This window comes from Mobula birostris, chromosome 3, assembly GCF_030028105.1.
Source record: "Mobula birostris isolate sMobBir1 chromosome 3, sMobBir1.hap1, whole genome shotgun sequence".
NCBI classification, from domain to species: domain Eukaryota; kingdom Metazoa; phylum Chordata; class Chondrichthyes; order Myliobatiformes; family Myliobatidae; genus Mobula; species Mobula birostris.
Genome location: NC_092372.1, coordinates 194646718 through 194663207, shown reverse-complemented (window position 1 = coordinate 194663207; position 16490 = coordinate 194646718). Strand labels below are relative to the sequence as shown.

The 16490-nt window shown below is 38.5% G+C and overlaps 1 protein-coding gene across 5 annotated transcripts in view; it reads left to right on the top strand.

Moving 5' to 3' along the window:
- The window catches only part of arhgap12b (Rho GTPase activating protein 12b), a 210241-nt gene that overhangs the window by 108805 nt on the left and 84946 nt on the right, over positions 1 to 16490 (top strand). For 3 of the 5 annotated variants that reach the window (XM_072253968.1, XM_072253967.1, XM_072253964.1), the window contains 4 exons: positions 4074 to 4157; positions 8529 to 8612; positions 8803 to 8864; positions 11649 to 11730. In XM_072253968.1, coding sequence (XP_072110069.1) covers positions 4074 to 4157; positions 8529 to 8612; positions 8803 to 8864; positions 11649 to 11730 — 312 coding nt within the window. The remainder of the gene's footprint in view (positions 1 to 4073; positions 4158 to 8528; positions 8613 to 8802; positions 8865 to 11648; positions 11731 to 16490) is intronic. The other 2 variants (XM_072253969.1, XM_072253966.1) reach the window with 1 other exon arrangement.

Genomic DNA, 16490 nt, shown 5'->3' with positions numbered 1-16490 from the left:
CAAGGTTCATGAAAGCATTAAAACTCCATTTGTTCTTATGAAATACAGCATAGGCAGTGGTTTCCAGCCCTTGGTCCTGTGTCCATGCCTTTTTGAAAAAAATGTGCAATTAGTCGCATTATCCTGTCCGTATTATTAGTTTGTTATGTGCTGAGATACAGTGAAAAGCGTTATTTTCCATGTCATCTATGCAGAAAATGTAATGACATCAGTGCATTAAGGTAGTTCAAAGGAGACAATAAAGGAATGTGGAATAAAGTGCTAGAGAAAATGAAGTGTGTGGAGACAAGGTGTAAATGTAGAGGATATTTTTGAGAACTTAGTGCATATAAGGCAGAACTTTTAAAGCTAAGAATCATTTTCTCAAGTTGTGCTCTGATTTCCAGTTGTTGGGTCTATCCTTTTCAAGGTAGACCCTTCACACACATAATTTCGTCATTTGCAGTTCCCATTGACTCATCGGTGCAGTTGATGTGTAGCTGCACTTTGCAATTCAGGGCATCACACATTGGTCACACCAACAGAATTGAAGCTTAGTGGAATGATTGCAGCATCAGCTTGTCCCTTAGTGTTAATGGGCACTTGATGGTTGCTGCAAACAAAGAAGCATAGAACAATACAACACAGCAACGTCATGGGCTGAAGGTGATTTCTGTGCAGACCATGATGCTGATTTAAACTAATCCCACCTGACTGCATAAGGGCTATATATTTCTATTCCCTGATCAAATTCCTTCCTAAATGTCTCCTAAATGTTGCCAGTGCATCTCCTGGCCAGGTGTTCCAGACACCTTCCATTCTCTGTGCATAAAAATAGTTGCCTCATAAATATTTTATTAAGTTTCCCCCACCTTCACTTTAAAGCTGTGCCTTCTAGTATTTAGCATTTCCATTCTACACCAGTCATGCCTCTCATAATTTTATATACTTGTATCATGTCACCCCTTAGCCTTTGGCAATCCAAGGAAAACTGTTTAATTTTGTCCGACCTCTCCCTATAGTAATGCTCTTTTAATCCAGGCATCATCGTGCTGAACGTCTTTTGCACCCTCTTCAAAGTCTCTATATCCTTCCTGTAATGTGGAGATGAGAACTGCACACAATAGTCCCAAGAGGCTGATTAAAGGAAGGTTGGCTTTTTTTGTCCCATGTACATCAAAACATTGAAATGTGTCATTTGCGTCTGCAAGTGTTACTTTGCTTCCGCCACTAACAAGCAGGCTCACAGCTTCCTAACCATAACCCATACATCTTTGGAATGTGGGAGGAAACCCACACGGTCATGGAGAAAATGTACGAACTCCTTACAGTCAGCTGCGGAATCTGATCGCAGGTTGCTGGGACTGTAAAACATTACAGTAACAACAAAGTTTGATAGAGCTATACAAAATTTGCCTACTTTTGTACTGAATATCCTGATGTATGTTGTATGCCTCATTACCATTTTATATATGTGTTGCTTCTTTCAGGGAGCTATTAATTTCTATCCCAAATCCCTCTGTAATCAATACTTCTCAGGGTCTTACCATTTTTCTTTTACATTTGACCTCCCAAAGTGCAAAACTTCTGATACTATATAAGTTCTTTCCCGTTTCCTTTATGTTCAGGATTAGACTTCTATCTCTCATTTCTTCACCCATGTTTCCACCTGATTTGTATCCTGCTGTATCCTTTGACAAACTTCCTCACTGTCCTTACTCCACCAATTTCATGTCAAAATGCAAACTTGCAAATCCTCCCACATACATATCCGTCCAAGCCATTTAACATACAGATGTCCCAACAGTGATCTCTATGGAACACTACTATCCACGGACCTTCAGTCAAAATAACAACCCTACACCGCCACAGTCTGTCTTCTGTGGCTAAGCTGGTTTTGAGTCCAATGTACTCAGTCACTATGGATCCCTTGTGCTTTTATCTTCTGAATCAGTCTGCTATGAGAGTCCTTGTTGAATGTTTTAGTGAAGACTATTTATGCAGGATCCACTGCTCTATCCTACAATCATCTTCATTTCCTCAAAACAACAATCAAGTTTGTTGGACATTACCTCCCTTGCATAAAACCTTGCTGATTATCCCTGAAAGATCTGGGCCTTTCCTTATGTGAATAAATCTTATACATAGGAATTTTCTCCAATCATTTTCCTACCACTGGTGTAAGATTCACTGGCCTATAATTTTCTTGTTTGTTTCTATTGCTGTCCTGTAACAGAGGAACAACATTAGCTTTTCTCCAGTCCTCTGGGATCTTTCCTGTGGCTAAAAAGGATATAATGATGTCTGTCAAGACCCTAGCTGTCTCTTTCCTTGACTGACTCAATTACTAGGAATGAATCCTATTAGGCTCTGTGTTCTTGTCCATCTTAATACTCTTCAAAAGACTCAACAGCTTTTTAATATCAGCATGCCCTAGAATATCAATAGTCCCTTCTTGAGTGCACTATCCTCTAATGTCTTCCATGTTGGCAACTACCGATGCAAAGCACTCATTTAGAATCTTGCCCACTTCCTCTGGTTTCAGGAATGAATTCCTTTGTTTTTAGTCCCTTTTAGCTCTCCTGACACTAAGTTCTTTCCTGCTTTCTTTATTTCAGGGGCTCTGTGGTGGGCCAAAGCACTTGTTTCCATACTGTATGTCATTTATGACTTTGTTTTTAGAGAGGAAAACTAGGATTTCATACTATGCCTACAAAAAAGTGCTGGCAAGGCAACTAAAAGCATTTAAAAGCTTTTGATATCTAAATTATATTATTTGATATTAAAATGCAAAATGGGTACACTTACAATAAGAATCAATAAGGTTAAGAATTATATGAGTTTAAAATTTCTGAAGTTTAACATAAAGCAATTTAATTTAAAGCATTTGAGACTGGTAACAATAGTTTAAAAATAGCAGAGTAAAATGTAAACCAGTAGTGCTGACTTGCTCTCCTTTCCTCTCAGGATAGCTTGGGATTGGATGCAAAGAGCATCTAGCTTTGTCTCCAACATGGTGGTGATTTGCTGCAGGGTTCTTGTGAGGTTAACAGCAGAGCTGGAAGTCAGATATAGTAGCCTCTCTGCCTTCTCTGGTTGATCACGGTTACTTGGAAATCTGAGATGAGCCCACTGCAGAGAGAAAATGGTTCCACTGTAGTCAGTAAGCCTGATTCAGGCTAATAATGCCTGAAGCTGGATTATGGCTTAAAAGAGCCATTATACAGAATGATTAAACAATGGGCTAGAACTTCTATTTATATAGCACCTTTTTCAGTAGAAACCTTTTTCAAGGCACTTTACAGGAGTATTATCGAATATTAACATCAAGCCACAGTTGAACTAAAACGAAGAAGTATGTTTTAATCATCAACCTTAAGGTAAAAAGGGAGCTAAGGACGTGGATGTGTTTAAGGAGAGAATTACAGAGCTTGGGCCTTGATCTAAGGCATGGTTTCTAATGATTGATTAGAACCATGGATGATTGAGTGGCCTGAATTTGAAGTGTGCAAATAATTTGGAAGGCTTTAATACGGTTGGCGGTGATTATACAATGTACAGGGAGAGATCACCGAAGGATTTGAAATGAAGAATGAAAATGTTTAAGAATTAATGCCATGTTTAAACATAAGCCAATTAGTTCTGCAAATGCTGGTTATGGGCTTAAGATGACCTTAAACTTGAACAGAGTACCCAAAAGTTTATTGGAACAGCAAAGTCTAAAGTTACATATCTGGGTTTCAAAAGTTGTTGAGTTGAAGCAAGGGTAGAATACTAATTAAGAATAGTAAGCAACTTTGCCAAATTATTTTTCTGTAGTTACTACATAATTTCCAGTGATGCTTGGAAAAGTACCCTTCATTGCAGCAAAAGGATTTTAATTAGGGAACTATTTTCAAAAATATTCTTGGGTGTTTTCTGATAAATGACAAGCTAAAAGAAAAATTAATCTTTACCAATAATTAGAACATGAGTCACCAGAAAAAAATATTAAAATGCTGTAAAATAAGTAAGGAGTATGAATTGGAGTACAATATAAGCAAAAAATATAAGGATAAATGAGTAACCAATGAGAAACGTTTTGATTTTTCCAGTTCACTTCCAAAAAGCACAAGCGCAATTCCTCTGAACATCTCTGTGCTTCATCATCGCATTTGTTTTCGCAGCACCCTGATCAAGTTAGTATTTTTACTGTTTTAATACAAGTTACCCTAAAATATAAATCAATTTCCCTTTATTCCCTTCATTTTGTAAATTTATATTGACTGTCAATTTGATTATAGCTAATCTTGGTAAGATTAATAATTCACAAGTGGTAGCTTTTGCAAATCAGCCTGCAACAGTTCTGATGGCTAATCTGTTTAACCTGGCATTTAAATTATGAAAAGAATGTGTTTTGTTACATTTGACTTGTTTCGCTTCTGCAGTGCATTGCATTGTATCTGTTATTATTGCAAATCACTTTTCTGCTTTCTTGGTTATTGGTTGTGTGAGTGACAATCTAGGTAGTTGTTTTATCTGTATATGAAATAGGCAGGTCATTATAGAACTGGTACAAAGTTTATGAACTTCTGAAAGAACCAGAAAACTTAGTAATTGTGCATTGTGTTTAAGGCTAAATTTGTTTTGTCATTAACCAACACATTGTATTTTAGTATATTTGTATATCTAAATGTATAAAATGTATTTTATCCTGATTGCTGATTAGTCTCATACTTTCATCTGGTTTTGAATTATTACATCATTACCCAACATTTGCATGAGCTATTGAAATGCTTGGTAAGCTAAGTTATAGTAAATCAATCTTAACAATGATTAATATAAATATTGTTAATTTCTGCCTTTTGATGTAAAATAATATTCTCAGTGGAAATTAGATTGATTTGCTTGAGTTCTTCACTCTATGCAGATATAATTGTGCACTTTCTCTACATTCACTTGTTACATTGTCAGATAAAGGCCAATTTATACTTCTGCTTCAAATCTACCCGTAGGTACAGCGTAGCCACATACCCTACGCCGTAGCCTGATGCGCCCCTCCCCAAAAATGTAACTACACGTCGCGGCGATGCAGACCACAACAACCGTGATAGGTCCGCATGGTAGCATCGCATTTCCTCTTACACTGCAATAGCTTCCCATTGGGCGACTGAAGGGCAGGGAAGGAACTCTGGCTGCAATGCTTTCCATAGAGCTTTGCAGACCTCCGAAATTATGGAGGACCCTGTGCTTGACGCCAGTTTGTACCTAGGTGCTACAGCCTGTTGACTTCCACCTGAAGCTAAAACTCAAATGGTGATTGCCAGTCTCTGAGTATACTGTGCGTACTCTGATGTAAAATAAACAGTCGGAGATGATGAACCAAATTGTCAAATCTACCTGCCGACATCTGAAAATATTTGAAATGCATTTCCTCGTCCATGTCTCTCAGTGGCCGGACAAGAACAGAAAATTCACCCTCCTTCAGTTTCAGTTGCCATTGTTTGAAGTTTGAGTTTCTTCGTGTTGAGTTTCAACATGAAGAAACTCAACATAGTGGCATAGTAACCCCACCGCCAACTAGCATTTTGGCGGTGAACTGCAGAGCGACGCAGACACACCAGTGCACAAGTATAAGTGCTCACAACGGCGTAGGCCACTTGTGTAGGCTACTGCGTAAGCTACTACACAGAAGTATAAATCAGCCTTAACTTTCCAACAAAAAAAATTTCCATTTTAGCTTTTCTAGTGTAGCCATATTGTAATAATGTGATTTCCATAGAAAATAAATTTAGAAGGCTTCTTGAACTATATATATATTATATTTGTCTGTTTCCTTTTGCTTCACTTCATCCATTGACATCGTCAACTTGTTATTTCTGCTAATACTTTATAAACTCTTAACTCTCTGCCACCACCTATGAATGACTGCCTGTCTACAACTGACGAAGAGGAGCTTTTCTTTAACATATCAGAAAAGTTTAAGGAATGTTACTTAGATCCTAAATATTTTTTACCGTTATATCTGATTCAACTTCTCCTCTTAAATGTTTGCTATCACTGAGCACCTGCTTGATTGCAAGTTTCAAATTCCGCATAATAACTTTCATAAATGCTACCTATGTGCACTTGTCCATAGCTAGCAAAGTGGCTGTTGTTTATGCTGTTAACTGGAGTTCTTTGCATTGCTGTTATTCTCATTTTCTTTAAAGGAATCCTTTAATGTTACCTTTGTCCATCTCTTTGAATCTATTACACCATTGTTAAGGTGTTATTCGAACATTAAAGACGTGCTGTAATTTAGTCAGAAGTGACCAACGTGTTATTTAAGCTGCAAGAAGGCTGGAAAGCAATTTAAACTTTGTTTTCTTTCTCTATTTCACTTGTCATGCTTGATTATTACAGCACAGAAATCTACCTGATAGTGTCCTGATGAAGGGTCTCAGCATGAAATGCTGACTGTACTCTTTTCCATAGATGCTGCCTGGCCTTCTGAGTTCCTCCAGCATTGTGTGTGTTGCTTGGATATCCAGCATCTGCAGATTTTCTCTTGACACAGAAATGTACCTCTTGGCTCACTGTGTCTATTCCCACAATCATGTGTCCATCTATATTAGAATTGAAGATTCAAGTACTCGTCTAAATATTTATTTGTTCTGAATGTTGAATCTTTGTCTTCATCACCCGCTTAAGCAGTACATTCCAGATTCCAATCATCCTCTGGGTGAAATGATTCCACCACAGATCCCCTGTAAACTTAATACCTCTTAAACTAAACCATTCCTTCTAGCTTTAGACGCATCTGCTCTGGACAAAAGTTTCCTGCTATCTGTGCCCCTCATAATTTCATATACCTCTATCAGGTACTCTATAATGATGATGAACTTAGAGCATGGATCAGTACATGGAATTAATGATGCTATGGCCATTACTGCAACTTGGCTGTCGCAAGGGCAGGATTGGCTGCTTGATGTTCTGGGGTTTAGAGGTTTCAAATGAGATGGGGAGGGAGGTAAAAGAGGGTGGAATGGAATGGCATTGCTTGTCAGGGAAAATACCACAGTTGTAGAAAGGCGTAATGTCATGGAGAGAATTTTTACTGAGTCAGTATGGGTAGAAGTCAGAAACAGTAAGGAAATCCCCCTATTGGCTGATATTCTATAGGACTCTAATATCAGAAGGGACACTGAAGAGCAGGTAAGTAGGTGAATTTTGGACAGGTAAAAATAACAGGGTTGTTGTCGTGGTTCATTTAAACTTCCCTAATATTGATTGGCACTTCCTTTTTGAAAAAGGTTTAGATGGAGCTGAATTTGTTAGGTCTGTTCAGGAAGGATTCCTGACACACTATGTATATGGACCTAATTGAGGAAAGGCCATACTCAATCTCATACTAGGTAATGAACCTGCTTAGGTGACAGATTGCTTGGTGGGTAACCAATTTGGAGATAGTGACCACAACTCTCTGACCTTTAACATAGCCCTGGACAAGGATAGGTACTGTCAATATAGGAAGATATTTAATTGGTGAGGGCATTAGGCAGAAACCTGGGATCATAAATTGGGAGTAAATGTTCTCAGGGAAATGCACACTGGACATGTGGAGGCTCTTCAGAGAGTATTTCCATGTGGTTCTGGATAGGCTTGTCCCATTGGTAAAAGGAAAGATAGTATCTGGGAAAGAGCCAAAATTGACAAGAGAGATGGGACATTTAGTCAAGAGGAAGAAGGAGACATACTCAAGGTTTAGGAAGCAAAAATCAAGCCGGGCTCTTGAGACTTAGGAGGTAGCCAGGAAGGAATCTTAAGAAGGGACTAAGTAGAAGGGGTCTTCAGAAGGCCATGGAAAGTAGAATTAAGGAAAACTCTTAAGGGATTTTATAAAGATATAAGTTAGCTTTATTTGTCACATGTACATTGAAATATACAGTGAAATACGTCAAAGGCCAACACAGTGTAAAGATTGTGCTGGAGACAGTCCATAAGTGTCGATATGCTTCTGGTGCCAATGTACAAGTAACATCCCAATCTCTTCCATATAATCCTGGCAGCATTCCAATGATTTTCTTTTGTACCTGCTCCATCGTACTCATGCCTTACAGTGTGATGATGAGAAATCTAAGCGATGCCCCAACTGTTCTTTAACTTATGTTTATACATTTGTAACATAACACACATACTCTTATATTCATACTCTAACAGAGGCAAGCGAGTATGCCACATGTTGCCTTCACCAACTTATCTATCTATTCTGCCATCTGCAGGGGTGTTAGACTTGTACACCCCATGCAACTTGGTACTTTCTAAGGCTGTACCTACCATTCTTAATGTATTTCTGCCTTATTAGTTATCCAGCATGTATCATCATGGACTTAACAGGATTAAAACTACGCAAAGCTTCAAGCAACTTAGTGTCTTTTACTATTTAATAGATTGTGATATGCAATGAAGGATTTGGAGTCTTTATGAGGTTCCATTTTCTTTCATCTTCCTGTTTGAAATAACTAAATAATATTAAATGCTGTTTCTGGTTTGAAGTAAATGTTCCAATTTTTTGTTTTCCTTCTCAGGAACTTGCTACTAGTCCGAAGCTAATCTACGACAACAACAATGAACCACCTTCCTCACCAAAGGGTCCACAGCCTTCACCAACTGTTAGTATGCCTCATGTGGAAAAAAAAGTTATTTCTAAAGCAATTATTTCTTTTAAAAGTGTTTTAAATATGAACTGAAAGAAACAATATTGATATTTTTTGTGAATGAGAATGGTTGTGAAGAGTTCTAATTAGAAATTATCTAATCATATTGCTTATTGTGATAAAAATTGTTTCATTAAATTTGTAGGTTTCAGAAAAATATGGATTGCTTTATATGACAAAAATCACAGAGAATGGCAAAAAAGTCAGGTAAGTATTTGAATTATGGTCTGTTAATTTCAGTATTCAATTTCTTTGAATGGTGCTTGCGAAAAGTACAACATTGCATGGCAAAGCTGACCAAATTCTTAATGATAATTTGTACTTTTTAGTAATATTGTTTAGTTGCTCTGAGGAATGTAAAGCCTGTCCAATAGCATACAGTCGAAATTGCTCAGAGGAATAAAGGTGAAGATAGTGAAGGCTCTGGCTCTGGTCTTTGTAACCTATGTGACTGATCCCAATGGACCCAAAGATTGCATTAATTAATAACAGGAAATATAAATTTTGCTAACATTAAATAGATTAGAACAATAGATAATAATACGGGGAATGTTATAACTTTCACGTGACAAGGAAGAATAAAATATTCTAAGAAAAATTATTAGAGGTCACAAAAAAGGACAAAGCTGGAAGGTTCCATTTTAAATGCATGTAATATTTGAAATAAAACTAAACCAAGAGTACAAATAGAAAGAGGCTTGCCCTTCTCCGTAAGTCAGCTTTATTCTGGGACCAGTAATTCTCTCGTCTTATCACTGATGGTAAAGGTCTGTGGCTCGGTCTACCCTATGCTGAATTAGGTGGTTGTAGATGTTGAAGCTTGAATCATCATTGAAAAGTGCCACATAGGGCAAGAGAGAAATTTAAATGGAATGCATACATTTTTTTAAACTATGCATTCACTTGTGTGCCATACATATTTTTTGGTAGAACTGTGTGATCTCTTTCAGTACAATAAGCAGAAATGGTATCTAGACCTAGAATTTAGTTGATCAAAAGGACAATATTTTTCCAAAATATAATTAAGAGTAACATGCTTAACAGGGTTTCTTGGTTGAAAAAAAACCTTTATGGCTAATTTCCTGGAGAGGAGGAAATTTTCCACCTTTTGTGACATCAGCCCTTCCAATATGATTGAATTAGCTAATATCTGAAATGGTCTAGTAGCTATTCAGTCCATGGCAATTTGGTATGGAGAACAAATGCTTATGTAAGAGAATTTTGGGTAATGAGGATGTACTTAGATCCTGGATCAGTACATGGAATTGCAATATTTCATTTCAGAGACTGTTTCTACGAGAGACAGGACTGGCAGCTCAGTATTCCTAGGTTTCATTGTTTTAGCCATGATGGGGATGTGCAAAAGAAGTGGAGGGGTTGTGCTATTGATAAATTGATGGGATTATTTCAGTGCATCTACGAGGGGTTCTTGAAACAGAATGCAGAGATTCGAGAGAAAACATACTGGGCCTAGTTTTGGAAATAAGCTCAAAGACTGGAGCCAGAGCAAGTGGCTGAGATATTTAGTACTTTGTTTTGGTATTTACTAAGGAGGAGGATTTGGAGGATAGTGAAGGCAGGCTGGGGAATGCTAATATGCTGGTACATCTTGAGATTGAGGAGGTAGTGCTGGGTCTTCTTAAAAAATATATTAAGATGGTCAGGTTCCTTGGGCCTGATGGTACATATCCCAGAATATAGAAGAAAGCAAGTGAAGAGATTGCTGGGGCTTTGACAAAGATTTTTAGTCTCCTCTAGCAACCGTTGAGGTCCCGAAGGACTGAAGAGTAGCAAGTGCCTTGTTTCGTTCAAGAAAGGAGATGAGATCAATCCAGGTAATTATAGGCCAGTGAACCACATGTCAGTGGTAGGGAAGCTTTTGGAGAAGATACTGAGGGATGGGATTTATGTGCATTTGCAAAAGTATGGCCTACTTGGGGATAGTCCACATAGTTTTGTGCAGGGTAGGTTGTCTTATGAATTTATTGAGATTGCGTTTGGAATATCATGTACAGTTCTGATTGCCCCATTATAGGAAGGATACGGAGACTACGGAAAGGGTGCAGAAGAGGTTTACCATGATGTTGGTTGGTTGAGAGGATAGAGCTGTGAGGAGAGGCAGGACAAACTTGGGATCTCCCTAGAGTATCAGTAGCTGAGGGGAGACCTGATAGAGGTTTCTAAAAATTGTAAAGGGAATAGATAGGGTAGACAATCAGAATCTTTTCCCAGCATAGAAATTTCAAGCACCAGAGCTTTTGTGGTTAGAGTGGGGGTGGTGTTCGAAGTTCAAAGGCAACATGAGAGGCAAGCTTTTTTTGCATTGTGTTTGAGTTGCCTGGAAGTGGATACCAAGTGTAGTAGTGGAAGCAGGCAGTTTGCAGAGTCGAAGGCTTTAGATAGACATGAGGATATGAAGGGAATGGAAGGGTATGGATTATACACAGGAGGATGTTTAAAATAAATTGGCATTGGCACTGGCACAACATCATAGATGAAGTGGCCTTTCCAGTACTGTACTATTCTGTTATATAGACAGTAAACTCTACCACCTGTAAATGAATTCTAAAAATACCAGAAATTGAAATTTTGCATTTGTTGCCGGGGTAAATATTGACTACTAGAATTAGTAATTTTGATCTGCAGTTCTTAAGCTCCTGTTCATTGTCATCTGACTGTGCAGAAATACAATCAAACAAAACAACGCTCCTTCACACCATGGTGTACTCACAAAACATATATCACATGAAACAATGTTACCGCAAATAAGTTAATAAAATATAATTTAAAGTGAATGTAGAGCACAGCACAGGTAAATAGTAAACAGTACAGTAAACAGGTCACTGTCCTAATGACAATACCTCAGTGGTGGCAAGTGTTCATTAGTCTCACAGCCTAGTGAGAACCTAGTGCATAATACTGTTTTTGATTCAGTGAATAGTTTTTAATTTCACTTTTTTGTTTGAAATGTTTCATTTTTTAATATTGTAGGAAGAATTGGACATCATCTTGGACAGTCTTGCAAGGTTCATCTCTGCTATTTGCTAAAAATCAAGGCAGTGGAACTGGATGGGTAATGTTTTTATAATAAAATATGTAACACAGCATCTGCAGTAATTAGAGAGAATTTTTTTGTACAATATTAATACACGATTCAAATATTAAAATCAGGTGCAATGCTAAAATGCGAGAGCAGTGTATTATAAACAGAAAAGATCACCTATCACTTTAGGTCTATGGTTATTAGAAAGTATACTAACTGAATGCAAGTCTCTATCCAATTTAAAATGTATATTTCTTAAATATTTGATGGAAAATGTAAACAATTGCCAGTGATATACCACATAATAGTTCATGCAAACACTTTTTATAAACAGTTTAGGCAATTGCAATTTTAATTTGTAAATTTTTAAATTACATAAAAATGTACCAGTACAATTGCAGATTTAATGTATAGTTGATTCTAGAATTGTTTACGTAACTGAAAAGTGCTTCATTGCATTTATTTTTCTTTTGTAAATGTTAGTTGAGTTATACAGATCATGTGATGATTTTAGTTGTATAATATAGTCGAATGTATTGCACTTACTCTTTTATCACAGAAATGCTTAAGTTGGATAATATGTAGTGTACTCAACTGCTGATGTTCCTTGTTTTTACTTCCATGTTTTAATTTGTGAGGTGGAAGTTGATAATGAGGATTGCAAGTATATATGAAAATGTTGCTAAATGTTAGTGTGCTTTTTTTTTAAGGTTTATAGACCTAACTATTATAAGTAGACCACCTATATTTTCAAAAGTGTTTCAGTATTTGCTGAAATAATTATTTATGCTCAGTATTCCTTCAATGATCACTAGTTCGATGACCCCATCACAAAAGACAAATACAATTTTGGTATTTGTACTTGAGAAAAATACAACATTAATTACAACGGAATACTGCAGGACGGAGGAATCCAAATATCCTTGCATGTGAAAGATCAAGTTAGCAAATAATTTGAAAACTAAGTGGAATGTTGACCTTTATTGCAACCAAGATTGAGTATAAATATTGAGTTTACAGATGTGCAAAGCATCAATGTGAACATAGCTGGAGTACAGTCTGGGTCATTAGTAAGGAGCTATGGACTTGTTTGAAGGCAGGTCAGAGAATATTCCAAATGTTGATTCTTGTATAAAATGATTGCCATGTGAGTGATGTCTGAGAGCAGATTAAGGATGGTGTAGCAGCACTGCTGTTTATAGGGGGAGCCCCAGTGCTTTGTGTGGAGCTGGCATCTTCTTGTTTAAACCAGATGTGCCAGTTTTCCACTACCCAATGATCTGATATCCTTATTCCTTTTCCTTCTAAAGCAGAGTTGGAGAACATTCAATAACAAAATTTTTTTTGTGTGGAATCAAACTATTTGGTCCAACTTCCACTTTTTTTTTTCCCTGTCCCTGCCATCTATTCCAGAGGTTCCCAACCTTTATTATGCAGTGGACCAATACTAATAAGCAAGGGGTTGGGAACCTCTGATCTACCCTTTTCTCGTTTGACTGACTGTTAAATGCATTTATGCTATCTGTTTAATATAATGTGGAGTAAGTTCCACATTGTAATCATTTTGCTAGTTTAAGGTATTTTTCTAACTTTATTGTTGGTTTTATTGGTATATAATTCAAGAGTGGAAACATCTCTGCATATAACCTTTTCAAAACACTGAAGTTCTTCAGCAATTGCCTCCTTTTTAACAAATCATTAGGATGTTTGCTGGAAGGCATTCCATAAAAGTTTATTAATTATGATGGATATTAAATATTTGTAAGTGAAACCAAATCTTCCTTGTCACAGCTGAAGAGATTTCTGTTGGTACCAGTTGACTTCAGCTGAAAGGAATGTCATGATACTAACTGCAATAGTGCTAATATGTATAGTCTTTTGTCTTATTCCTCACTCTTCTGCCATGAAATGTTAACTAGTTTGTCTTTCCACAGAAGTTGCTTGACTTGCTGAGTTATTTCAACAGTTTTGTTCATGTTTCAGATTGCTGCATCTGCAGTTTTATTTGCTTTCCATTGCTATCAATTGCAGAATTTGAAGATTTTGGCTTTTGAAGGAATTGACTACGGTGAAAGTGGAGGCCATTTTCCAAAAGCCATTGCTTGTAGAGCAGTTCTCATAGATTAGAGGGTACAAAATGAGGAAGTAAAATAACAGGCATTTATTGATGGAATGGTACTTGTGTATTACCTGGTATGGAAATTGTTGGAATCTATTTTGCAGAAAGGCATATTGGCCCCCTTGGAAAATAAAAAAACATGGTGCATGATCAGCATAGAATTATAAAAGGAAAATTGATTGACAAACCTGTTAAAATATCTTGATATTTTAAACAAAATGGTCCAGGTGAACTTCGTCAGGACGGGTCTCGGCCTGAAACGTCGACTGCACCTCTTCCTAGAGATGCTGCCTGGCCTGCTGCGTTCACCAGCAATTTTTGTCTGTGTTGCTTGAATTTCCAGCATCTGCAGAATTCCTGTTGTTTGTTTTTAAAAGATCAATGCTTTTAGTCTCTGTCAAGACAATGAGGCAAAGTACCTCTCTTCCTAAGTCAGATATTACATCTTTAGACCATAAGACATAGGAGCAGAATTGAGCCACTTAGCCCATTGAGTCTGCTCCACCATTCCATCATGGCTGATTTTATTATGCCTCTCAATCCCATTCACCTGCCTTCTTCCCATAACCTTTGTTTACCTTGAATAACCAGGGACCCGTCAACCTCTGCTTTAAATATACTGTAATGACTTGGCCTCCACAGCCATCTGTGGCAATAAATTCCTCAGATTCACCACTTTCTGGCTAAAGAAATTCCTTCTTATCTATAGGAAACATTCTCTCTATGTCCATACCATCTGAGTCTTTCAATGTACAATAGGTTTCAATAAGATCCCCACTCTTTATTTCTGAACTCCACCAAGCACAGGCCAGAGCCATCAAATGTTTCTCATACATTAGCCCTTTTTTTCCCCGGAATCATTCTTGTGGACCTCCTTTGGACCGTTTTCAATGCCAGCACATCTTTTCTTAGAAAAGGGCCAAAAATGCTCTCAGTACTCCATGTGGTCTGTCCAATGCTTTATAAAGCCTCAGCTTCTCATCCTTGATCTTGTATTCTAGTCCTCTTGAAATGAATGCTAACATTGCATTTGCCTTCCTTACCACCAAATCAACCTGCAAGTTAACCTATAAGGAATCCTGTAAGAGAACACCTAAGTCCCTTTGCACCCTGGAGTTTTGAATTTTTTTCTTGTTTAGAAAATGGTTTATGCCTTTCAGGGCCCCAGACAGTCCTTCCAGGTGAGGCGACACTTCACCTGTGAGTCTGCTGGGGTGATATACTGCATCTGGTGCTCCCGATGTGGCCTTCTATATATTGGCGAGACCCGACGCAGACTGGGAGACCGTTTTGCTGAACACCTACGCTCTGTCTGCCAGAGAAAGCAGGATCTCCCAGTGGTCACACATTTTAATTCCACATCCCATTCCCATTCTGACATGTCTATCCACGGCCTCCTGTACTGCAAAGATGAAGCCACACTCAGGTTGGAGGAACAACACCTTATATTCCGTCTGGGTAGACTCCAACCTGATGGCATGAACATTGACTTCTCTAACTTCTGCTAATGCCCCACCTCCCCCTCGTACCTCATCCGTTATTTATTTATATACACACATTCTTTCTCTCTCTCTCTCTCCTTTTTCTCCCTCTGCCCCTCTGACTATACCTCTTGCCCATCCTCTGGGTTTTTTCCCCCCTCCCCCTTTTCCTTCTCCCTGGGCCTCCTGTCCCATGATCCTCTCATATCCCTTTTGCCAATCACCTGTCCAGCTCTTGGCTCCATCCCTCCCCCTCCTGTCTTCTCCTATCATTTTGGATCTCCCCCTCTCCCTCCCACTTTCAAATCTCTTACTAGCTCTTCCTTTAGTTAATCCTGACGAAGGGTCTGGGCCCGAAACGTCGACTGTACTTCTTCCTAGAGATGCTGCCTGGCCTGCTGTGTTCACCAGCAACTTTGATGTGTGTTGCTAGTTTATGCCTTTATTCCTTTAACCAAAAGCAAATCAAAAATCAAATCAAATCAAGTTTAATTGTCATTCAAGCCATACAAGGTTACAGCCGAATGAGACAGCGCTCCTCGGGCGCCAAGGTGCCCAAGGCATACCCACGCATTCAAAATAGTGAGAAAGGAAAAGAAAAGAATATAGTTGTGTACGAAAACAAATTTTAGACGGAGTTCCAAGTTCAGCAAATTAATGGTTTCCAGCAGTCCAGCCTATGATTTCACAAATCTGCCACTGGGGGCAGCACCGCCAGGAAAGGCCACCCCCAACTGAACCCAGACGCCCTTTACAATGCAAACCCAAGGACTGAGGCCTCGTTCTAGTTATAACCGCAGCAACACTGCCTCCTCACTGCCTAATCCCTACCAAACAAAGGAAGCAGGCCTGCGGCAATCAATGTCCAACAGGGTCTTGCGATTGCCAAAGAAACGTCTGTGACAGTCACTCACGGTTTCACTGCACACCGCCTTCGTGCCAACTTGAAGGCACCAACTCCAGCGCCTCCAAGTAGCAGGCCGTAGCACAGTCTCCATCCAGGTCCACTCTTCTGAGCATAATCTGGCTTCTCCTTCGGTCCAATAGGCTGACTCGAATCCCCTGGCCTAAAGGCCCAATTCGACATCCCCAGACTTGACCTTCTCCGAACCGCTGGCAGGCTCTTACAATACCCAGCCGGCTACTCCGAACAGGAATATCACTGCTGCAATAGACCTGCTGTACGCGTA